The sequence below is a fragment of the Somniosus microcephalus genome, chromosome 21, assembly GCF_052327205.1.
Source record: "Somniosus microcephalus isolate GS21.2 chromosome 21, FLI_Smic_1.0, whole genome shotgun sequence".
Lineage (NCBI taxonomy): Eukaryota > Metazoa > Chordata > Chondrichthyes > Squaliformes > Somniosidae > Somniosus > Somniosus microcephalus.
Window position 1 is genome coordinate 47570357 of NC_141007.1, and position 17306 is coordinate 47587662.

General features: G+C 41.6%; 1 protein-coding gene across 1 annotated transcript in view; it reads left to right on the forward strand.

The window, feature by feature from the left end:
* The window catches only part of mxra7 (matrix-remodelling associated 7), a 107245-nt gene that overhangs the window by 47350 nt on the left and 42589 nt on the right, over positions 1 to 17306 (forward strand). Inside the window, exon 2 of the mRNA XM_085964105.1 lies at positions 14716 to 14773. Coding sequence (XP_085820231.1) covers positions 14716 to 14773 — 58 coding nt within the window. The remainder of the gene's footprint in view (positions 1 to 14715; positions 14774 to 17306) is intronic.

Below are 17306 nucleotides of genomic sequence, written 5' to 3' on the forward strand. Positions count from 1 at the left end.
ATGTGAAGGCCCTTGAGAGGGTGCAGAGGAGACTTGCCAGAATGGTTCTGGGGATGGGGATCTTAGCTACAAGGACAGGTTGGAGATGCTGGATTTGTTTTCATTAGAGCAAAGGAGGTTGAGGGGTGATTTTGATAAGTGTACAAGATTATGACTGGTTTGGATAGGCTAGACAGGGAAAGGCTGTTCCCATGAGTTGATGGTGCAAGGACTAGAACACCGATTTCTGGATTTGGGCAAGAGATACAGGGGGATACGCAGCAAGTGGTGAGGACCTGGAACTCCCTGCCGATTTGAGTGACTGCTTTCACCATTTCCATGTTTTCAAGGAGACAGGATAGGCACTTGAGGGAATTAAACTTGCAGGGCTAGGGGGATAGAGCAGGGGGGGAATGGGACTGACTAGATTGCTCTAGAGCTGGCATGGACTCAATGGGTCAAATGGCTGCCTTCTGTGCCTCTGACTATGACTTAACTGGATTGATCTTCAAAATGAAGGTACTTGGACTGTGGCCTTGCTAGCACCTGAGCTACCAGCTGAACTTGCCAAATGTGAAGGTGTTTAACCAAGGTGCAAATTAAGCGCAATGTACTTGACACAAGCACAAGATGTACCTTTTTTAAATGGTATAAACATTCATTTACTTTGCCAACAGATCTTTCTGCTGATCCTTTTTTTAAGTAGTTGTTGCATGTCTGACTCTTTGCTTTGAGTTCAAGTTAAATATTTAACTGATTGCTACCTCTGCAAGGTAGCAAAGTAGAAACAAATGTTTTGGAAAAAGAAATGTGGAGGCCTGAACTGGGGCAATTTTTTGTTTTTGTTTTGTTTGTTTGCATTTTAGCTTTACAAAGATTTAAGTACTGGGGAAATTACAGCAAGGGCCCATGACCTAATTTCCTCTCTCTCTCTCTCTCTCTCTTTCTTTCTCCCCCCCCCCCCCCCCCCCCCCCCTCCAGTTTCAATTTCCTGTTGTCAGATGGCAATCAAGTGGCTAAGTTGAACTGGTCTGTGAAATTTGAGTGCATGTTGGCAAGTATCTGGGTTCTTGCTGAAGATATGGTATGAAGTGTAGGATGCAAAGAGGGAGACTTGGCAAAACCTAGTCTGATGTGCCTGTCAATCATTCTGAATGTTTCTCAAAGCCCAGGCAAGGCAGCAGACCTGCAAAAAGTATCTTTTAAAGTCACTATTGACTTGCCCACTTAATGTTTAAACATTTTATAATACATGGGAGGAATTGTTCTGTGCTTGTATTCTAGTAGGTTGACTTTTTCCCCATGATGTACACTGGAATAGATGGCTTTACCTTGTACTGTAACTAGATGAGGATTCAAATTGCAATGCTGTTTACACGCCCTAAGTGACACTAACAGCAGTGCTAATTTTTTTCTTGTGCTTCATTTTGATATTAAATTTTTCTAAGGTGTTTTCTTGTTGTCCTACTGTCTGGAATGAATCCTTGTTTGCATAATTCCTACAGAAAGCCATTAACAAAGCATGTTATTCACAGCAATCTGCTTCATTGCTTTTCTGTACCAACATGACATCCATTTCCTTTGCACTAATTCATTTGGCAGGTTTGTACTGGCTGTATAAAATGATGAGATGCTTGAGGAGCAGCTGTCAAACCGATTTGGGGTAGTGGGATGAATAGGGTTCTGGATATGGAGAACTAAATAGTGTAAAATGCAGTTCTTTTGAGCTTTGTTTCTGACTGCAGTAACCACACATGATGTCATGGTAGATGTTCTCATTTTGTTGCCCCCGGGAGAGACGCCATTCTTTAGTGCCAGTGCTGCTGCTAATAGGGTTAACAGCAATGGAGTGAGTATATTCATGCAAGTTTCACTTGACACTGGCTGCAGTGAAGAACAGAATACATCCAGCCTCACTATTTATACTGTACTGTGACCCTGATCACACCTAAAAAGCGAAGCACACAAACCAAAGAGAAGCTGTATTGTAGAGATTCATGTATCTGGTAAACAGGATCAAGTGCAAACCAATATGGTGGGTATGTTGTGTTTAATCTGAGTTTAGGATGGAATATAACACACTAGTAATACAGCAAAAACATACAACCGTGACAAGCAGCTGGTACCGAACCCACTTGGACAGACGGCTGGTGTGTGAACAGTTCTCTGGCTTTTGCTCTCGCGCGTTCAAGCAGCCCAACTTCTGTTCGGCTCCCTTCTGTCTGTGGGCAAGCCCTTGGTGTCACTTTTTTTTTCTCTTTAGGGGTGGGCCTGAGGCCAAGTTATTGACAAGACCATTTAATCTATAGAGGTTCCTCAAACTTCAACCCATGGCAGCTCAAGGTTTTGGTCTTGGTTCTTGGATGAAAGCCCTCCCCAAAAGAAGGTCTCATTACTTCATCCAATTTATCTTGGTTTTTACATGTTCAAGGTTCCTCCATTAGAATCATATCTCTCGATTCTATCTTAACCTAGCAAGTACAAGGCCTGGCCCAGTCCCTCTTATGGCCCCAGCCAGAGCTGTTGCACATTAACCAGTCACTATCTCACCGTCACCTAGCAAATGGCCCATTTGAAGATAGATACCTTAGCCCCCTCAAATTCCTTTCAGTCTGTTTTTTCCTAATTAACTTTTAATCTTCAAGCAGTTCAGTTACCATTCTCTGGAGATTATAATATGGTTATTAGTAATGGAAGAAACATCTAGGTTGGGCCTTCACCGGCCAAATTAAAGATACATTAACAAAGTTAAAACCCTAACTTAGAAACAACAGATAACTAGCCTAACAGGGCCATCCTATGGGCCCCTGTGTGGAATGTTTGTTTAACCTAGTCTAACTGATTAAAAAACCATCTCAAATTCTAATGCAAGCTTTCCAGGAAAATGAAACTTATTTAAAGTGTTATTCATGTAGCCATATACATTTTTAGGCACCCCCTAGTTTCTAACAGTATGCAATCTTATGTTTATAGTGAATGAGGTATTAATAAGGACATGAGTGTTGAGCCTTGTAATGCATACTGCTGCTTGCTGCAATTTAATTTGCACTTTTAACAACTTGTCACTTTTAAGACAGTGGGTCTAAATGCAAGAAGATTGCAAATGTTAGACCCCCCTACTCCCAAAAAAAAAAAAAAAGCAGAGGGATAAACTCAGCAATTAAAGGGTCATCAGCCTAAACTTAGCTGGTGGGGAAACTTTATAGATGCAATAATCCTAGACACAAATCAATCATCACTTGGGGAAAAATATGGGTGAACAAATGACAGCCAGCATAGGCTTGTTAAAAGCAAACAAACTTTATTGCTTGCATTCATTGATGTAACTAAGCGGGTTAATGAAGGTAGTGCAGTTGATGTGTATGAGCTTTCAAAAAGACTAAGTAATACACTTGTTAGCTAAATAGAATCCCATGGATTAAAGGGGCACTGACTCTGGATTTGGCTAAGGGAGTGTACTAGTGAATTTTTTCAGACTGAAGTATGCAGTGGTCCAGATGTCTGTATTTGGACCACTGCTTTTTGATTGTATATTAATGACCTGGCAAGTTTACAGGTAATGTGAATGTCATGAAGTGATGTATTGGTCTGAGTCCAGGAGAAATCTGAAAGGCTAGTGTGATTTGTGAAGCACTGGAATGCACTTGTCAAGAATGAGACAGCCAGAATTTCTCTCTCTATTTCAATATTGGACAAATTTGAATGAGGTGTGCTTGCACTGCAAATGGAACATGTTCTGATTTTTGCAATCTTCAATTTAAGAACTTCTAGGCAAAATATATGCTGGACCTGGTATGAATCAAAGTTCTCCCACTCTGGGCCAAACTCTTGAGCATCCCCAGTGGGCCATCTTGAATTACAGCACCTTGTCATAGATGCTCACAGTACCTGAGAACTGGAAGTCTGTCCTTTTGCTCTTGTACCCATGTGCAAATGCACACACACTGGATCAGCTGACTGCACCAGGACATTGTTGACTTGCCTGTGGATTTGTAGACCTACATTTTTGTGGGTCTATGATGCCATCAGTCCTCCCCAGGCAATTGGTGGGGAATTGTGCATCTGTTGTGTAAAATTGCCATATGTTCTAGTCCTGGTAAACAGCTATTCTGTCCTGTGCATGTATATGTAAAAGGATTCCAGAATTGGTTTACTTTTTTGGAATGGATGCATGTTACTTTATTTCCCCTGGGGCCCATTGTTTTGGATATGCCAGCATCTGAATAACACTAGAGATACATGGGTGGGAAAAAGGCAGGATTTAAATGAATTGGCAATAACTTACAGCAGTGAATGAGTAAGATGTTGGCAACTCAGTCAAATGTGTTCTGAAAATCTGTTGGTAAAATGTCCAGTCTGTGTCACTGTGTAACATCCAGGCAAATCAGTGTCTGTTTGCAACTTCCATTAATTCACATGTCAACGTTAAGTTTACTCTTTGAATTCTTGGAAAATTTAAATTACACTCTCTTTTGGTTGCATTTACACCTCACTCTGGACCTGCCTTTTTGTTTCTCTCATTCTCATATTTTAACCAGCATGCTTGCGCTCTCTCGCTCACCTTTTCTTACCCCCCCCCCCCCCCCCCCTTCCCCTGGCTCTGCACTTGCTTTCAAAGCTGCTCGTCTTGAACATGGTCCAGTTCTGATGAAAGGTAATTGACCTGAGATGTTAACTGATTCTCTTCCCAGATGCTGCCTGACTTGCTGAGTGTTGCATTATTTTTTCCCTTCATTTGAAGTCTGTTATACTACAGTGCTGGTTTGAAGAATGGATGGAATAATTTTGACAAATCATCTTGTAAATTGTTCTACCCTCTACCTTTCCCATCCCCCACTCTACCAGTCATTCATGTGGAAATATACACTGCACCATTCCCTCAGTGCTAATAAAAATTGGGGAAAGACTGGCATGGATTGAAATGTGCTACATTTCTCTGGCTGATGGCCAGGCACAGATCAAGAATGTTATGTAGGGATTTGCAAGCATGAACCCACATCCTGTAACCATAGCAACTTTGGATTTATGATGACCTTATTTCAATAAGACCTAAACATTCAAATAGCTTAGATCATCGTCATAGAGGTGGTTATATTGAATGAAGCTATGTGCTTCTGCAATCTACTGCTTGCTATGCAGTATTTAATTGCAATTTTTAATACTTCCCAATCCCACTTTATTCACTAGAATATAAACTTAAATTGAAGCCCAACCAAATTAACAAGGCCAATCGGTTGGATTTTTGGCTGGGCTTCACAAGCCTATTTAGGTATGCAAAATGGAGAAGATAAATGTAGCAGTCTACAAGTTAAAGGTCTGAAAGGGTGATGCAGATAGACTTCCACAATGTTCTTGTTATAAATTAGGACAAGGAATGCTAGACTTTATTGTCACTAATTGCTGTGCCAGTCTGTTGCCAAGTATATAATGGAAGGATGCACTTTTTTTATTTTTCAGGCCATATATGTAGCCAGTGTTAATCTAGTATCTAATTAGTAGAGCCAGTTTCCTTGAAGTTTTTTTAGTGTATGCTTAATCAGATTAAGATGCTACATAGAGCATTTTCCTTTCTCTAATTTTCACACTCTACTTTCTTATCCTCTTGCTCTCTCCCCCTTGAAGGGATTATTTTTGGAGTACCATTCCAATGGCCCAGTTGCCTTCCCATGTACCTTGGCTAAGTGGTGTTCATCAGCCTTGATGGCTGTTGCCCCTGCAAAAAGAAAATTGCCTGCCATCAGTTGTCTGATCCTGCCATTACTGACTTGCACATCTACAGTCATCCAGCAGGGTGCCATGGATACTGATCAGAATGGGGAAATTCAGCTGATCTCTCCTCCCCTCCATAGCTTGGAGTTGATGCCAATTGTTCCATTCCTACACTGACTGACTGATCTGTTACTCTGCCTAGACTGGTGATTGAATCTGGGACTTTGTGGTCTGTGTGACAGCTACTCCCTGCCTTTAAACTGCAAAATCACCTACTGCAGAGATGTGAAGTGGTGGCAAGTTACTGTAATGCAACTACATTTTCTATAGCTGTGAGCAGTGTTTGCCTTTCCTGTCTGCAACTTCAACTGAGCATTAAATAATTAATGCTAACTAGCAATTAAAAATGCATCCTGGGTATATTGCAGAATGGATTTATGCTAGAATGAGGGATGTCTTTTCTTGGTTTGACCTTGTCAAATGCCAACACTGCTTTTGCATAGTAAACTTTAGAATTGCAGTCCAGCAATTAAATCTCAACCTACCTTCTAGCATCTCGATCTGAAGATTGCTGAATCTTTTGTTCACTTTTTTTATTGACCCTGTATGCATTTTGGGATGCTCAACAAATTGCCATCATTATAATGGACACTGCTTGGCTCCTGCAGACTTCTATAGGGACAGATGTCTACATTTTTCTCTTTTTACCTCCTTGTGCCATGCCAGATGTCAAGAGCTGGATAGATAAAATAAGTGGTCTAGCCAGTAGATCAATTTCATGTCCTGATGTTGATGGGCTAGCCTTCTGACTCCATTGGAATTGCTTTTCATAATGTGGGTAAAGAAGAAAACTAATAGGGAACTGGCAGAGAACCACAAGACTGAATTTTCCTCTTGGCTTCCTCTCTATAATATCTGGTGGCTGTACAGCTCTATCTGCTCCACTTACAGGGGAGGTATGCATACAAGAGGTAAAGTGCAAGTGGCTCTGGGTGTCTGCCCTCCACTCTACTCATCAGCATAGTTGAGATCTGGAATGTGGAAAGTCAGTGGTTTCTTGCCAGACCACAGCCCTGCGTATTTAAAGTATTCCTGGGATGGAGGAGAGTGTGGCTACTGTTAAAGGGACTGTATACAAAAGTTAAAAATTGATGCTGCAGCCATGGCTAAGAGGGTGGAGCAGCATCTGGTTTGTGCTCGACTTTTTCCTGACCGTGCTGTTCAGGTTGAGCTCTGTGCATGGGGAAATGCAAAGTCCTATCATACCTCATAATGCAGCATCAAGGCTTTGAGAAACGAATGCATTTTTTAATAAACATTTTGGTCTATCCCAACTCGGTTTGTTGCTTTCTAGTCCTCAATAAATATCACCATGAATAAGACATTGGAGATGATGGCCTGCATTTGCCCTATGCTATTTGCTGTGTTTAGCACTTTTCCCATGCACAGGGTGACTGTCACTCCACCTATAATGCACTGGTGTCAGCTGTGGCTCAGTTGGTAGCAATCTCACCTCTCAGAAGGTTGTGGGTTCAAGTTCCACTCGAGGCTTGAGCACAAAACTCCAGGGTGACACTCCAGTGCAGTACTGAGGGAGTGCAGCACTGAGGTGCCATCTTTCAGATGTGATGTTGAACAGACAGGGCCTCTGTTTAACAAGTGGGTGTGAAAGTTCCCATGGCACTATTTTGAAGAGCAGGGGAGTTATCCCTGAAATCCTGGTCAATATTTATACCTCAATCAACATCACAAACAGATGATCTGGTCATTCACATTGCTGTTTGTGGGAGCTTGCTGTGCATGTAATGTAGGAAACTTGGCAGCCAATATAAGAGTGGCTACACTTCAAAAGAACTTGATTGGCTGTAAAGTGCTTTGGGACATCCTGAGGTCATGAAAGGTGCTATATAAATGCATGTCTGTCTGTCCCAGCTACAGTTCAACTGACCAGAAGTGACATGTGAAGTTTTTTTTCTACAAAGACATTCTAACACAACTGGCAGTATTACTAGTATTTATTAGCAATCTGATATTTTGTAGCATCTTTCACTTGAATGGTAGTTGTGTTGTGTCAGCAGCTGTGTGCTGTCTGGGAAAGATCTGGAACCTTATCAATTAATGGTTGATGTAACGCCATTGATTGTCATTTTGCCTTTTGAATTGCAAATTCATCAGTATAGCTTAGATTGGGTGGCTGTTGTAGTGTATGTACACATCTACCTGTAAGAACTATTGTATGTAACCGTTCACCTTTAAGAGAACTATTTTAGGTGTGGCACTACTTTGTTTGGCTTCTGTATACGGTAATACCGACGGTGACCACACCAGTATATAAGTGTTGTGCCAGGAGTTATTGGGCAGATTCGCCCTGACCTTCGAATAGTAAAGTCCTGTTTTAAGTTACTCCTTGGAGTCTGTGTATGAATTAATGAAACAACCCACAGACTTTACAGCTGTGATCAATATCATTCAATTATGTTCCATTCTTGTGATTTCCTGGCAAGTGCATTCAGCAGTTCTTGCTGCTCAAACTGAGGTTTATGTTGGAATGTTTAAGTTGATTTGACATTTGAACCCTCAACCTCCTGGAGATCTTTTTCAAAATTCTGTTTGAACTAGTGTTTTGCAGAGCCATTTGTGGTCTGGAATTGTGGATCAGTGATGGCCATGAGGACAGTGACCCCAGTGTCCTGCTTTCCTATCTTAAATTGGAAGTGTGATGTGCAAATAACCAGTTCTGAGACCTAAAGGTGAAAAATCAAGTCCAAGGATTCTGAATAACAGCACTTTTTTTTAAATGGCATTTCCAGAGACACACGAGAATTTTCTGCAGTGTTTAAATCAAGTGTTCATTAGATACAGGTCAGGGGAACCAGATGGTGCCCTGTCCTTAAGTTTGGGATATTTGTGTGATTCCAGTAAGGAACAAGGTGGCAGTCTCCTCTCTCCTAGCTGCAGTTGTCTTGCATAAAAGGAGTTTGGGCAGTCTCCATCCATCTCTTGGTGGGTGAATCCATGGGACAGATCTCTGCAAATTTCAGAATGGAAATGGGGGCGCAGCATAGCCTGTTTGGGAGCTGTCAATCTCAGACCGCAACTTCAGGATTTCCACTTGCGTCAAATCCCGAAGTTGCGGTCAGTTTCAAAGGTGGAATGACTGCGAACGCTACCAGTTTGCAGTCATCCATACTACAAATTCCAGGCCATTATATTTAACAATTGGATTTACAATTGCTATTTTAAAGGGTGAATGGCTGGGCATATAATATGCTTTTACCCTTTAATTATTTTGACTTGTATTCCTGTTGTGAAATGTTGTGCAGAAAGTAGATTTGTGAGTGTTAAACAAAAACCCTCAAACTGGTACTTTGTCTAGTCTGAACCCTTTCATGTAAAATATCAGCTTGCTTTATTTAATTCCATGGCTTTAATTGCTGTCTCCCCTTTGCCTTCATAAAGCAACACTGGGATTAATGAACTGTCTACACCACATTGCCTTTGACCTTCCATGGTGCATTTTTCCACTGAGTACTTGCTCACAAATGAATAAATTTGTACTAATCACAGGGAGCAACAGGTGTCACCTGAATTGAAACTGTCATTAGATAACCCTAACTATTTGACTAGAATTATTCAGTATTGGCTTCAGATCACTGGTTGAGTTGCCACGTTTTTGTTGCTAATCTACACACTTAAGTGGCATATCTTCTGTTACTTTCAAGGTTCGCCAAAAAATTTCAAGTCAATTACTCTGTCCAGCCAGTGCAAATCAGTTCAATGGAGGCATTCTTGAAGGATTTTCCACATCTGAAATCAGCTGTGTTTATTGCTGATGAAAAAAATGTCTGAGTAACAGAACAAAATGGGTTCCAGAATTCTTGCATAGGTTTTTTAAAAATCTGTAGATTTTATTTTCTAGAGGAGATATTGGCCCAAAATGAGCTGTTCAACAATGGTGAGGTATGTGGGGATCAATACTCAGTATGTTGGGGTCATGGGAAGAATGAGAGGCAATATAAACTAAAGGGTATAATTCTAAAGGCAGTGCAGGAACAGAGACCTGGGGGGGTATATGCACAAATCATTGAAGGGGCAGAACAGGTTGAATAATTTTTTTTAAATACAGGATCCTGGGCTTTATTATTAGAGGCAGAGTACAAAAGCAAGGAAGTTATGATCCTTTTATAGAACACTGGTTTGGCCTCAACTGAAGTATGGTGTCCAATTCTGGGCACTGCACTTTAGGAAGGATGTGTCGGCCTTGGAGGGTGTAGAAAAGATTGAGTGGTTCTAGGGATGAGACTTCCGTTACGTGGATGGACTGGAGAAGCTGGAGTTCTTTTTAGAGCAGAGAAGGTTGTGAGGAGATCTGATGGAGGTGCTCAAAATCATGAGGGGTCTAGATGGAGTCGATTAGAGAAACTGTTCACATTGGCAGAAGGGTTGAGAACTCAAGGACACCAATTTATTTAAAGTGGCTGGTCGAAGAACCAAAGGTGATGTGAGGGAAAAACTTTTTAGAGTAATGATCTGGAATGCACTGCTTGAAAGTGTGGTGGAGGCAGACTCCATCGTAGCATTCAAAAGGGAATTGGATAAGTACCTGAAGGAGAAATATGCAGGGCTTCAGGGAAGGGGCGGGGAGTGGGACTAGCTGATCATCTCTTGCAGAGAGCGGGCTCGACAGGCTGAATGGCCTCCTTCTGTGCTGTAGTTTATTTGAGACTAGAGCAATGTGGCTGGAATTTACCCAACTCAAGTCTTGCACCTACTCTAGGATTGCTTGATAATGCAATAGATGGCAGTTGGGGGGGTTAGGTGGAATTCATAATGTAGGTCTGACATCGCTTCTTCCTCTGTTGCTGTAAATTTTCACTGCAAAAGAAAGTGCTATGCCATGTTGGCATAGACAAGCAGTTCACCAATGTGGTTCTGTAATGCAACATTAGAAGCAGAAAACCACTCCAGATTAACTCAGAGCAAGAGTTCCAAAGGGAGGATGAGAAGTCTATCAGGAATTTTCCATGAATTATTCCAATCTACATTCTATTGTATGGCACCACTAGGCTGCCCACTTCATACAAGAATTTTAGATTTCACTTTCCGATTGAAAGAACGACAGACTTGTATTTATATAGCGCCTTTCACAATCACCGGCCATCTCTAAGCTCTTTAGTCAATTAAGTACTTTTTTGAAGTGGAGTCACTTGTAATGTGGGAAACGCAGCAGCCAATTTGGAGTACATTTTCTAGTTCATCCATTTGCAAAGCAAGATGTGGGGGTATGAAGGATGTTTATAATGCTAACACACTCTGCTCTAGACTTGTAATTGTTCCAATTTTTAAAGCAACCTTAAAGTGAACCCAAATGTACAGCAGTTATCAGTAACCATGCTGCAACTCTGCATATATACATTTCTATGAAGTTTGCCTCATTGCCGTAATCCTCTTTTATTAAGACATAATGCAACCTTGTAAATAAATTACTTTTCTACAATCCTATTTGCTCGAAGCCAAAAAGTCTGCTTGCTTAGTGATTTTCAAGATTTGGAAGGGAAAGACATTTCTAACCCAAATTGGCTGTGAACTTTGACCAGCAAAATCTTCAGTCCTTGGGATGGGCCCTCATAAATCTGTTTGGTTAGTCTCTTTCCAAGGCAACTGACTATGTATGTTTCTCTAAAATACATAATTTCCATGTAGCTTGAATGCAATGTCATAAGTAACATAAGCCTAAAAGTAAACTAAGCACAGAATTCTATAGTTTGGTATCCTACAGTGTAGAAATGCTGTCTTGACTTGAGCATTTGCAGAGGATTGTACAGCAGTTTACTATAAGATTGCTATGTTCATATGTAAATCAAATGATCAAGAAATTAGATGAGCCCATATTACACTTCCACATCAGTCTGCTAACCACCTTGTCTCCAATCTTGCATCCTGCATCAACTTTTGTTGCTTGGCTTTAGTAGTGCAATCATCTCTGACAGATGGTCATGGGTTCGAGCCTTGCACTCAGATTTGAACACAATCTCTGACAATTCGGTGCAGTACTGAGTGCTACATTGTCAGTTGTGATGTTTTGGATAAGACATTAAACCAAAGTCACTTCTGCCTGATCAGGTAGATGCAAAAATCCCATGGCACCATTTGGCAAGGCATTCTCCTGGCTGTGTTGGCTGACGGATAGTTGTTGGCCAAACAGATTGGGGTAGAAATTGGACCCCATTGGGAGTCTTGGGAAACATTTTTAAATCATCTTTGATTTCCAGTGTCTGTTAGAAATGCAAAGGAAAAGGCCAGTCAACAACAAAGACCTGTTCTAAAGAAGGGTCTCCTGTGACACATGAACCTTTTCTCTTTCAGATGCTAATTGACCTGGTTTCCAATTCCAACATTTTTGGCTTTTATTTCAGCTTTATTTTGTATTTTTGCCTTCAATTGTATTTATTTTAATTTTTGTGTATACCACCAAGGAAAAATCTTACACTTGGCTAACTTTCAAGCCATACGAAAGCATTCTGTAGCTATATAATTAGAGCATTCCCTTTTACACTAACCAATTCTTTTGCACAAAATTCAAATTGCCATTCACAAACTGATTTAAGCTTTTGTAAAAACATATCAAGTTAATGGATGTGAAGGAATGTGATTGGATCATTGTACAGTATTTCTATTGCCTAAGATGCTGTAAATTGATCATTTTGATGTAAGGTTTTTGTGCTGCTGCCTAGTTTAGTTGACCATTAAACTCAAACAGGAAATCAAATCTGTAACTGCCTTCATAAGGCACAACTAATATAATTAAAACACAAGTCTAATCTAACAAAAGGAAACTTACTTTTTTTTTTAAACCTAAATCATAACATTGGCTGTCTCTACCAGACACTCTTCCGTGTGGTGCCCACTGGTTGTGGAATAGTCCAAGTGACCGATAGACATCACATGCTCAGCTACCCAGCCACGACGAGACCACTGAAGAGAAGCAGGCAGCCAGACACCCTTGCCATGGACCCATGACTAGCTGTCTTTGCCAAGCTCAGGATCAGACTTGAAGGCCCTCTGCACCAGGTGGCCAAAGATCAGAGCATAAAATAAGAATCGGCCCCTTTTTTAAATAATGGGGGCTGCAACCACTGAACTACATAAATATGAAGAGCAGTTTCAATCACGCTGCTGATGTACCTTCTAAAGCAATGTTTAACAGCTTGCATTTATATAGTGCCTTTAACATAGTAAAATGTCCAAGTGCTTCACAGCATTGTCAAACTGCTATAAGGAGCAATTGGGACAAGTGACCAATAGCTTGGTCGGAGGTAGGTTTGGCAGAGAAGTTCAGGGAGGGAATTAGTTTGGGGTCTGGACAACTGAAGGCACTGCCATCAATGGTGGAGTGATGAATCTGATGTGGAAGAGGCCAGAATTGGAGTGCAAAGATCGTGGAGGGTTATACAGTTGGAGGAGGTTAAAGATGTGGTGGAGTAAGGCCATGGAGTGACTCTGATCAAGGCGTTACCAGGCCAGGGGTCAGTGAGCACAGGAGTTTTAATAATTGATGGCCTGGCTGTGGGTCCAAAGCTGCCCAGGTCACCAGAGCATGTTTAGGCTTGAAAGATGCCTTTTTTGATTTTAGTTGATCCTTTCTCCAGTTCAAGTGAGTGAGTGAGTGGTTTAAAATCTGTTAGTTTTTCCTGAAACCATCCCAAAGCACCAATATTATACTGGAGGATTTTTAATAAATTACTGTATTGAAAAATGTTCTAAACTTGGATTTGCCCATGTGTTGAGGTAAAATAGTTCCTTTCTACTTGTCAAATGCTAGAGTTGCATTGCTGTACATTATTAGCAGCTTTCAATTATGGGAAACTTTGGTTTATCCGGAGGTTGTATGGCCGGAAACCTCGATCTAACGGCAGAAATCAGCAGCTGTTTTGTTAAACAGTCAGTCTCTGGAAAGCCTCTCTGAAGCTGTTGCTAAGCTACAGACGCTTCCAAGGTATGGGCTGACTGTTTACAAGCTGTTGCTAAGCAACAGTGTCAGATACAGAGACGAAAACCTCCATCCTTCAACATTAGCACTAGTCTGTCTGGAAGTTTTCATAGATCGGCATCATGTCGGTGCCAGCTATCGTGAAGTTTCCTGTAATTGAATATCAGTGTTCATTATTTAACCTGTGTACTCAATTTTTCCTTTTTGGAAAATATCATTCTCCCCAACATTGGCCACCTGGCCTTGTAGAGGATTAGAAGCCTTCTCCTGTTCCTAAGTGATAACAGTAAGTAACTCCACAGATGACTAAAGTTCCACTAGTCACTGCCCTTGAGGGCATCTTATCTCCAGAGGCTGGATTTGCAAAAAGAGCTCGACAACGTTTTAAAATTCTGTACAATACCTTGGGCTATGGCGCACAAGTGAACTAAGTCCCAAACCAAAAATGTATTGCATGGAAGAGATTTATGGTCTCTGGTGGTAGTGTAACATTAGTGGCTTTAGGCAACATTTAGTTTGAAACAAAACTATAATTCATTTTGAGTAAACCTGAATTACACTATCAAAGGGATTGTTTTTAATGTGCATTATGGAGCTTTTAATGTACCTTCAGTCTGATAATTACTTTAAATGGCTGACTCTATGCCCTTGTTTGATCTAATTAATTATAAAATGGTTACATTTTATTCAGTCTGATTAGGGGGCAATTTAATTCTAGACAATGACATTCCATTTTAGTTCTGAGGATAACTAACACCAAGTGCTTTCCTGGGTTTTCTGTTGAGCAGACAAAATGGCCTCGAGTAAATTGAGTAAAAAATTTTTGAATAGTATTTTGCACAATCCTGTCAACGATGGCACTTTCTCAGCTCCTTGAATTACTTTAGCTTCATTTAAAATCTTGCTAGAAAAGTTGATCCTGGGAAATGAACATGCAGCAAGTATTTGTTTTTAATATTGTAACTTTGGTCTTTTGATATTGGTATGGTTTGGAAGTATTGATAACTGTTCTAACTTTAAATTTTTTTTTTGGTCAGGAAGAAGATGAAGCAGAGGTTGAAAGCACTAAAAAATCCCTTCCTGATTTAGACAATGGTAAGATCATATGCTAAGATAATTGGTTTTCTTTTTATCCTTCAGCTTTTAACATACTTTTCAATGAAGTGTTCATTATACAAGATGATTCAGAGAAATATGGGCAATGCAGAGTTGGAAGGCAAATTCTTCACTGATTAGTGGTTGACACGGTTTTGTTTGCAAACGCAATGTGATCATATTTGTAACTAGACTGTTGAGCTATAGCATGTAAAAACCCTCACTCACATGGTATTGCCTTCCAAAAGACACATGTAGTGAGTGCCCTTTTAAAGACCAGTAGTTTTTTGAGTTGTATAGCAATCCATGTTGAAATGCAGGTCACCCAGAAGAGCATGTTTTAATGAGGGGCTGAAATGTCATTTTCAGCTTAAAATTCAATATCCTTGCTATTTAAAATCACAGAATCTACAGTGCAGATAGAGGCCATTTCGGCCCATCGAGCCTGCACCGACACATATCCCACCCTATCCCCGTAACCCCATGATCTGGTATGTTATCAAAATATAAGTCCTTGGGTGCAAATACACAGTGCACAATGAGGGATCATATGAAGTGGCTTTTTTATTCATGGGATATGGGCATTGCTAGCATTTATTGCCTATCACTAGATTCAGCCAAGGTTTTCACTACTGATTTGTCACATGGTAATTCTGTGAGCAGGGGCATGTGTAAAAGCCAGAAGCACAGTTGATATGGGGGGTGGGAGAACACCATGGCTTCAGTCAGCCCAATATTTAATTGGAGGAAATTTCTGCTCACCAATATGCCTGGAGCAGTATGACATCAGTGGAGGGGTAGTGAGGTAGAGCTGGGTGTTGGCGTACATGTGGAATGAGACATCTTTTTGGATGTTGTCATTAAGGGGCAGCATGTAGATGAGAAATAGGAGGGGGTTGATGGATCTTTGAGGGACTCTAGGTAACTAAGTGGGAGCTACAACTGGATGGGTAAGAATAGAACCAGGTGAGGGCAATCCCACTCTGCTAGATGTTGGAGGATGGTGTGGTCAACTGTCAAAGACTGCAGACTTGTAGAAAGATGAGGAATATGTGGTCCTATTCACAGATGTCATTTGTGACTAAAGTGGAAAAGTTGTTCTGCAGGTGATGCATACTTCACTCTAGTGCATTACAAATTCAACTGTTGACTCGTTCAGTTGCTTGATTATTCTTGCATTGTCTTCCATGTTCTCCATGCTGACCAGACAATGAGTATTTCCTGTCCCAGTGATTGATAACATTTGATCTAGCATCTCCCTAATGCTCTGCTTCCCCCACCAGAATCTTTAAGGCCAGGATCTTGCTGCTCATATAAATCCCTTGCACATTCTTCCTTGTAGATGTTCAAAACCTTAATGTGTTCGGTTGGTATAAAACATAGTGGGGGAGAAATTCGGTGGGCTGCGCCCCCAGTTAGTGCCTAAAGAGGGCACTCGGTGGCTTTAGCGCCATTGGCCATGCCTCCCGCGATATTTAGCTGGGGCGCTAATGGCGGCGTTAGCCTGTTGCGCCGCCACCGCTGACGTCATCGGTGTGCGCAGCGCCCCGCTACCGCCTTGATCGCGATATTTGGCAGCGACCGCCTCTAGCGCCGCTTGCTAATCGTGTCCAGTTCACGGGGCCCACCTGTGGCACAAATTAAGGTGGAGCTGCGGGGCGGCCGTTTTTTTTTTTCAGCCGCCTGCCAGCACCTCTGTCCCTGGCCTCCTGTTCTCTCTTCCCCCCCCCCCCCCCCCCCCCCGTGGCATTGCCAGCTGCTTTCCGAGAGCCTGGCACTTCTCAGTGCCGGGCTCTCTCGCTGGCACTCTCGATCGCTCATTGTGCTGGTGCAGGCCCCTCCCCCTTAAGAATGGGAGGAAGGCCTGCAGTACGTGTCACTGCGGCACGTTGCGCTGCGATATTCAGTTTCAGCGCCTTAAGAGGGACGCCTCGCCCCGTGTCCCTCTTGGGGCGCTCAAGCTGAATTTCCGGCGATTGCTGCTGCTCCGATCACAGTGCAAAATCTGGCACCCAGGCAAGTTTGGCGCCCCGTTTACAGCTCCACCCAATTTCTCCCCCCCCTAATGTTTATCAACTGTCCAGCTATGCTTCAAACAAAAAACCATATGATGGGAATCATTTCCCTTTGCCCTTAATACTGATGTAAATGAGCAGTCATGCATAATAAATATAATACGCTGTCAACTTTTTGCTTCCTTCTATCTTCACTCCTGCATGCCACCCTCCCACAACATGCTAAATAAATGTGAATTTATGTTGCAGATTGGGAGGCCAGTTGGATTTTTAAATCTGTGCTATCTTCATAGATACTGTCTTCACTAATTTATCCTTCTCTTCTCATTATACCTTATTATCTCCTCTCAATGCCTGGCAGCCTCAATATTAAATAACATTGCCCTGTACTGGTCCCTTGGGTGGCTGTCTGTAAAACTTGCCTTGTCTGCAATGCCTCTTTAATTATTTCCTAACAGATGACTAAGTAACTTTAATGCTTTTCTAGCCCAGTGTAATGAAATTGTCTCTCCCCTGTC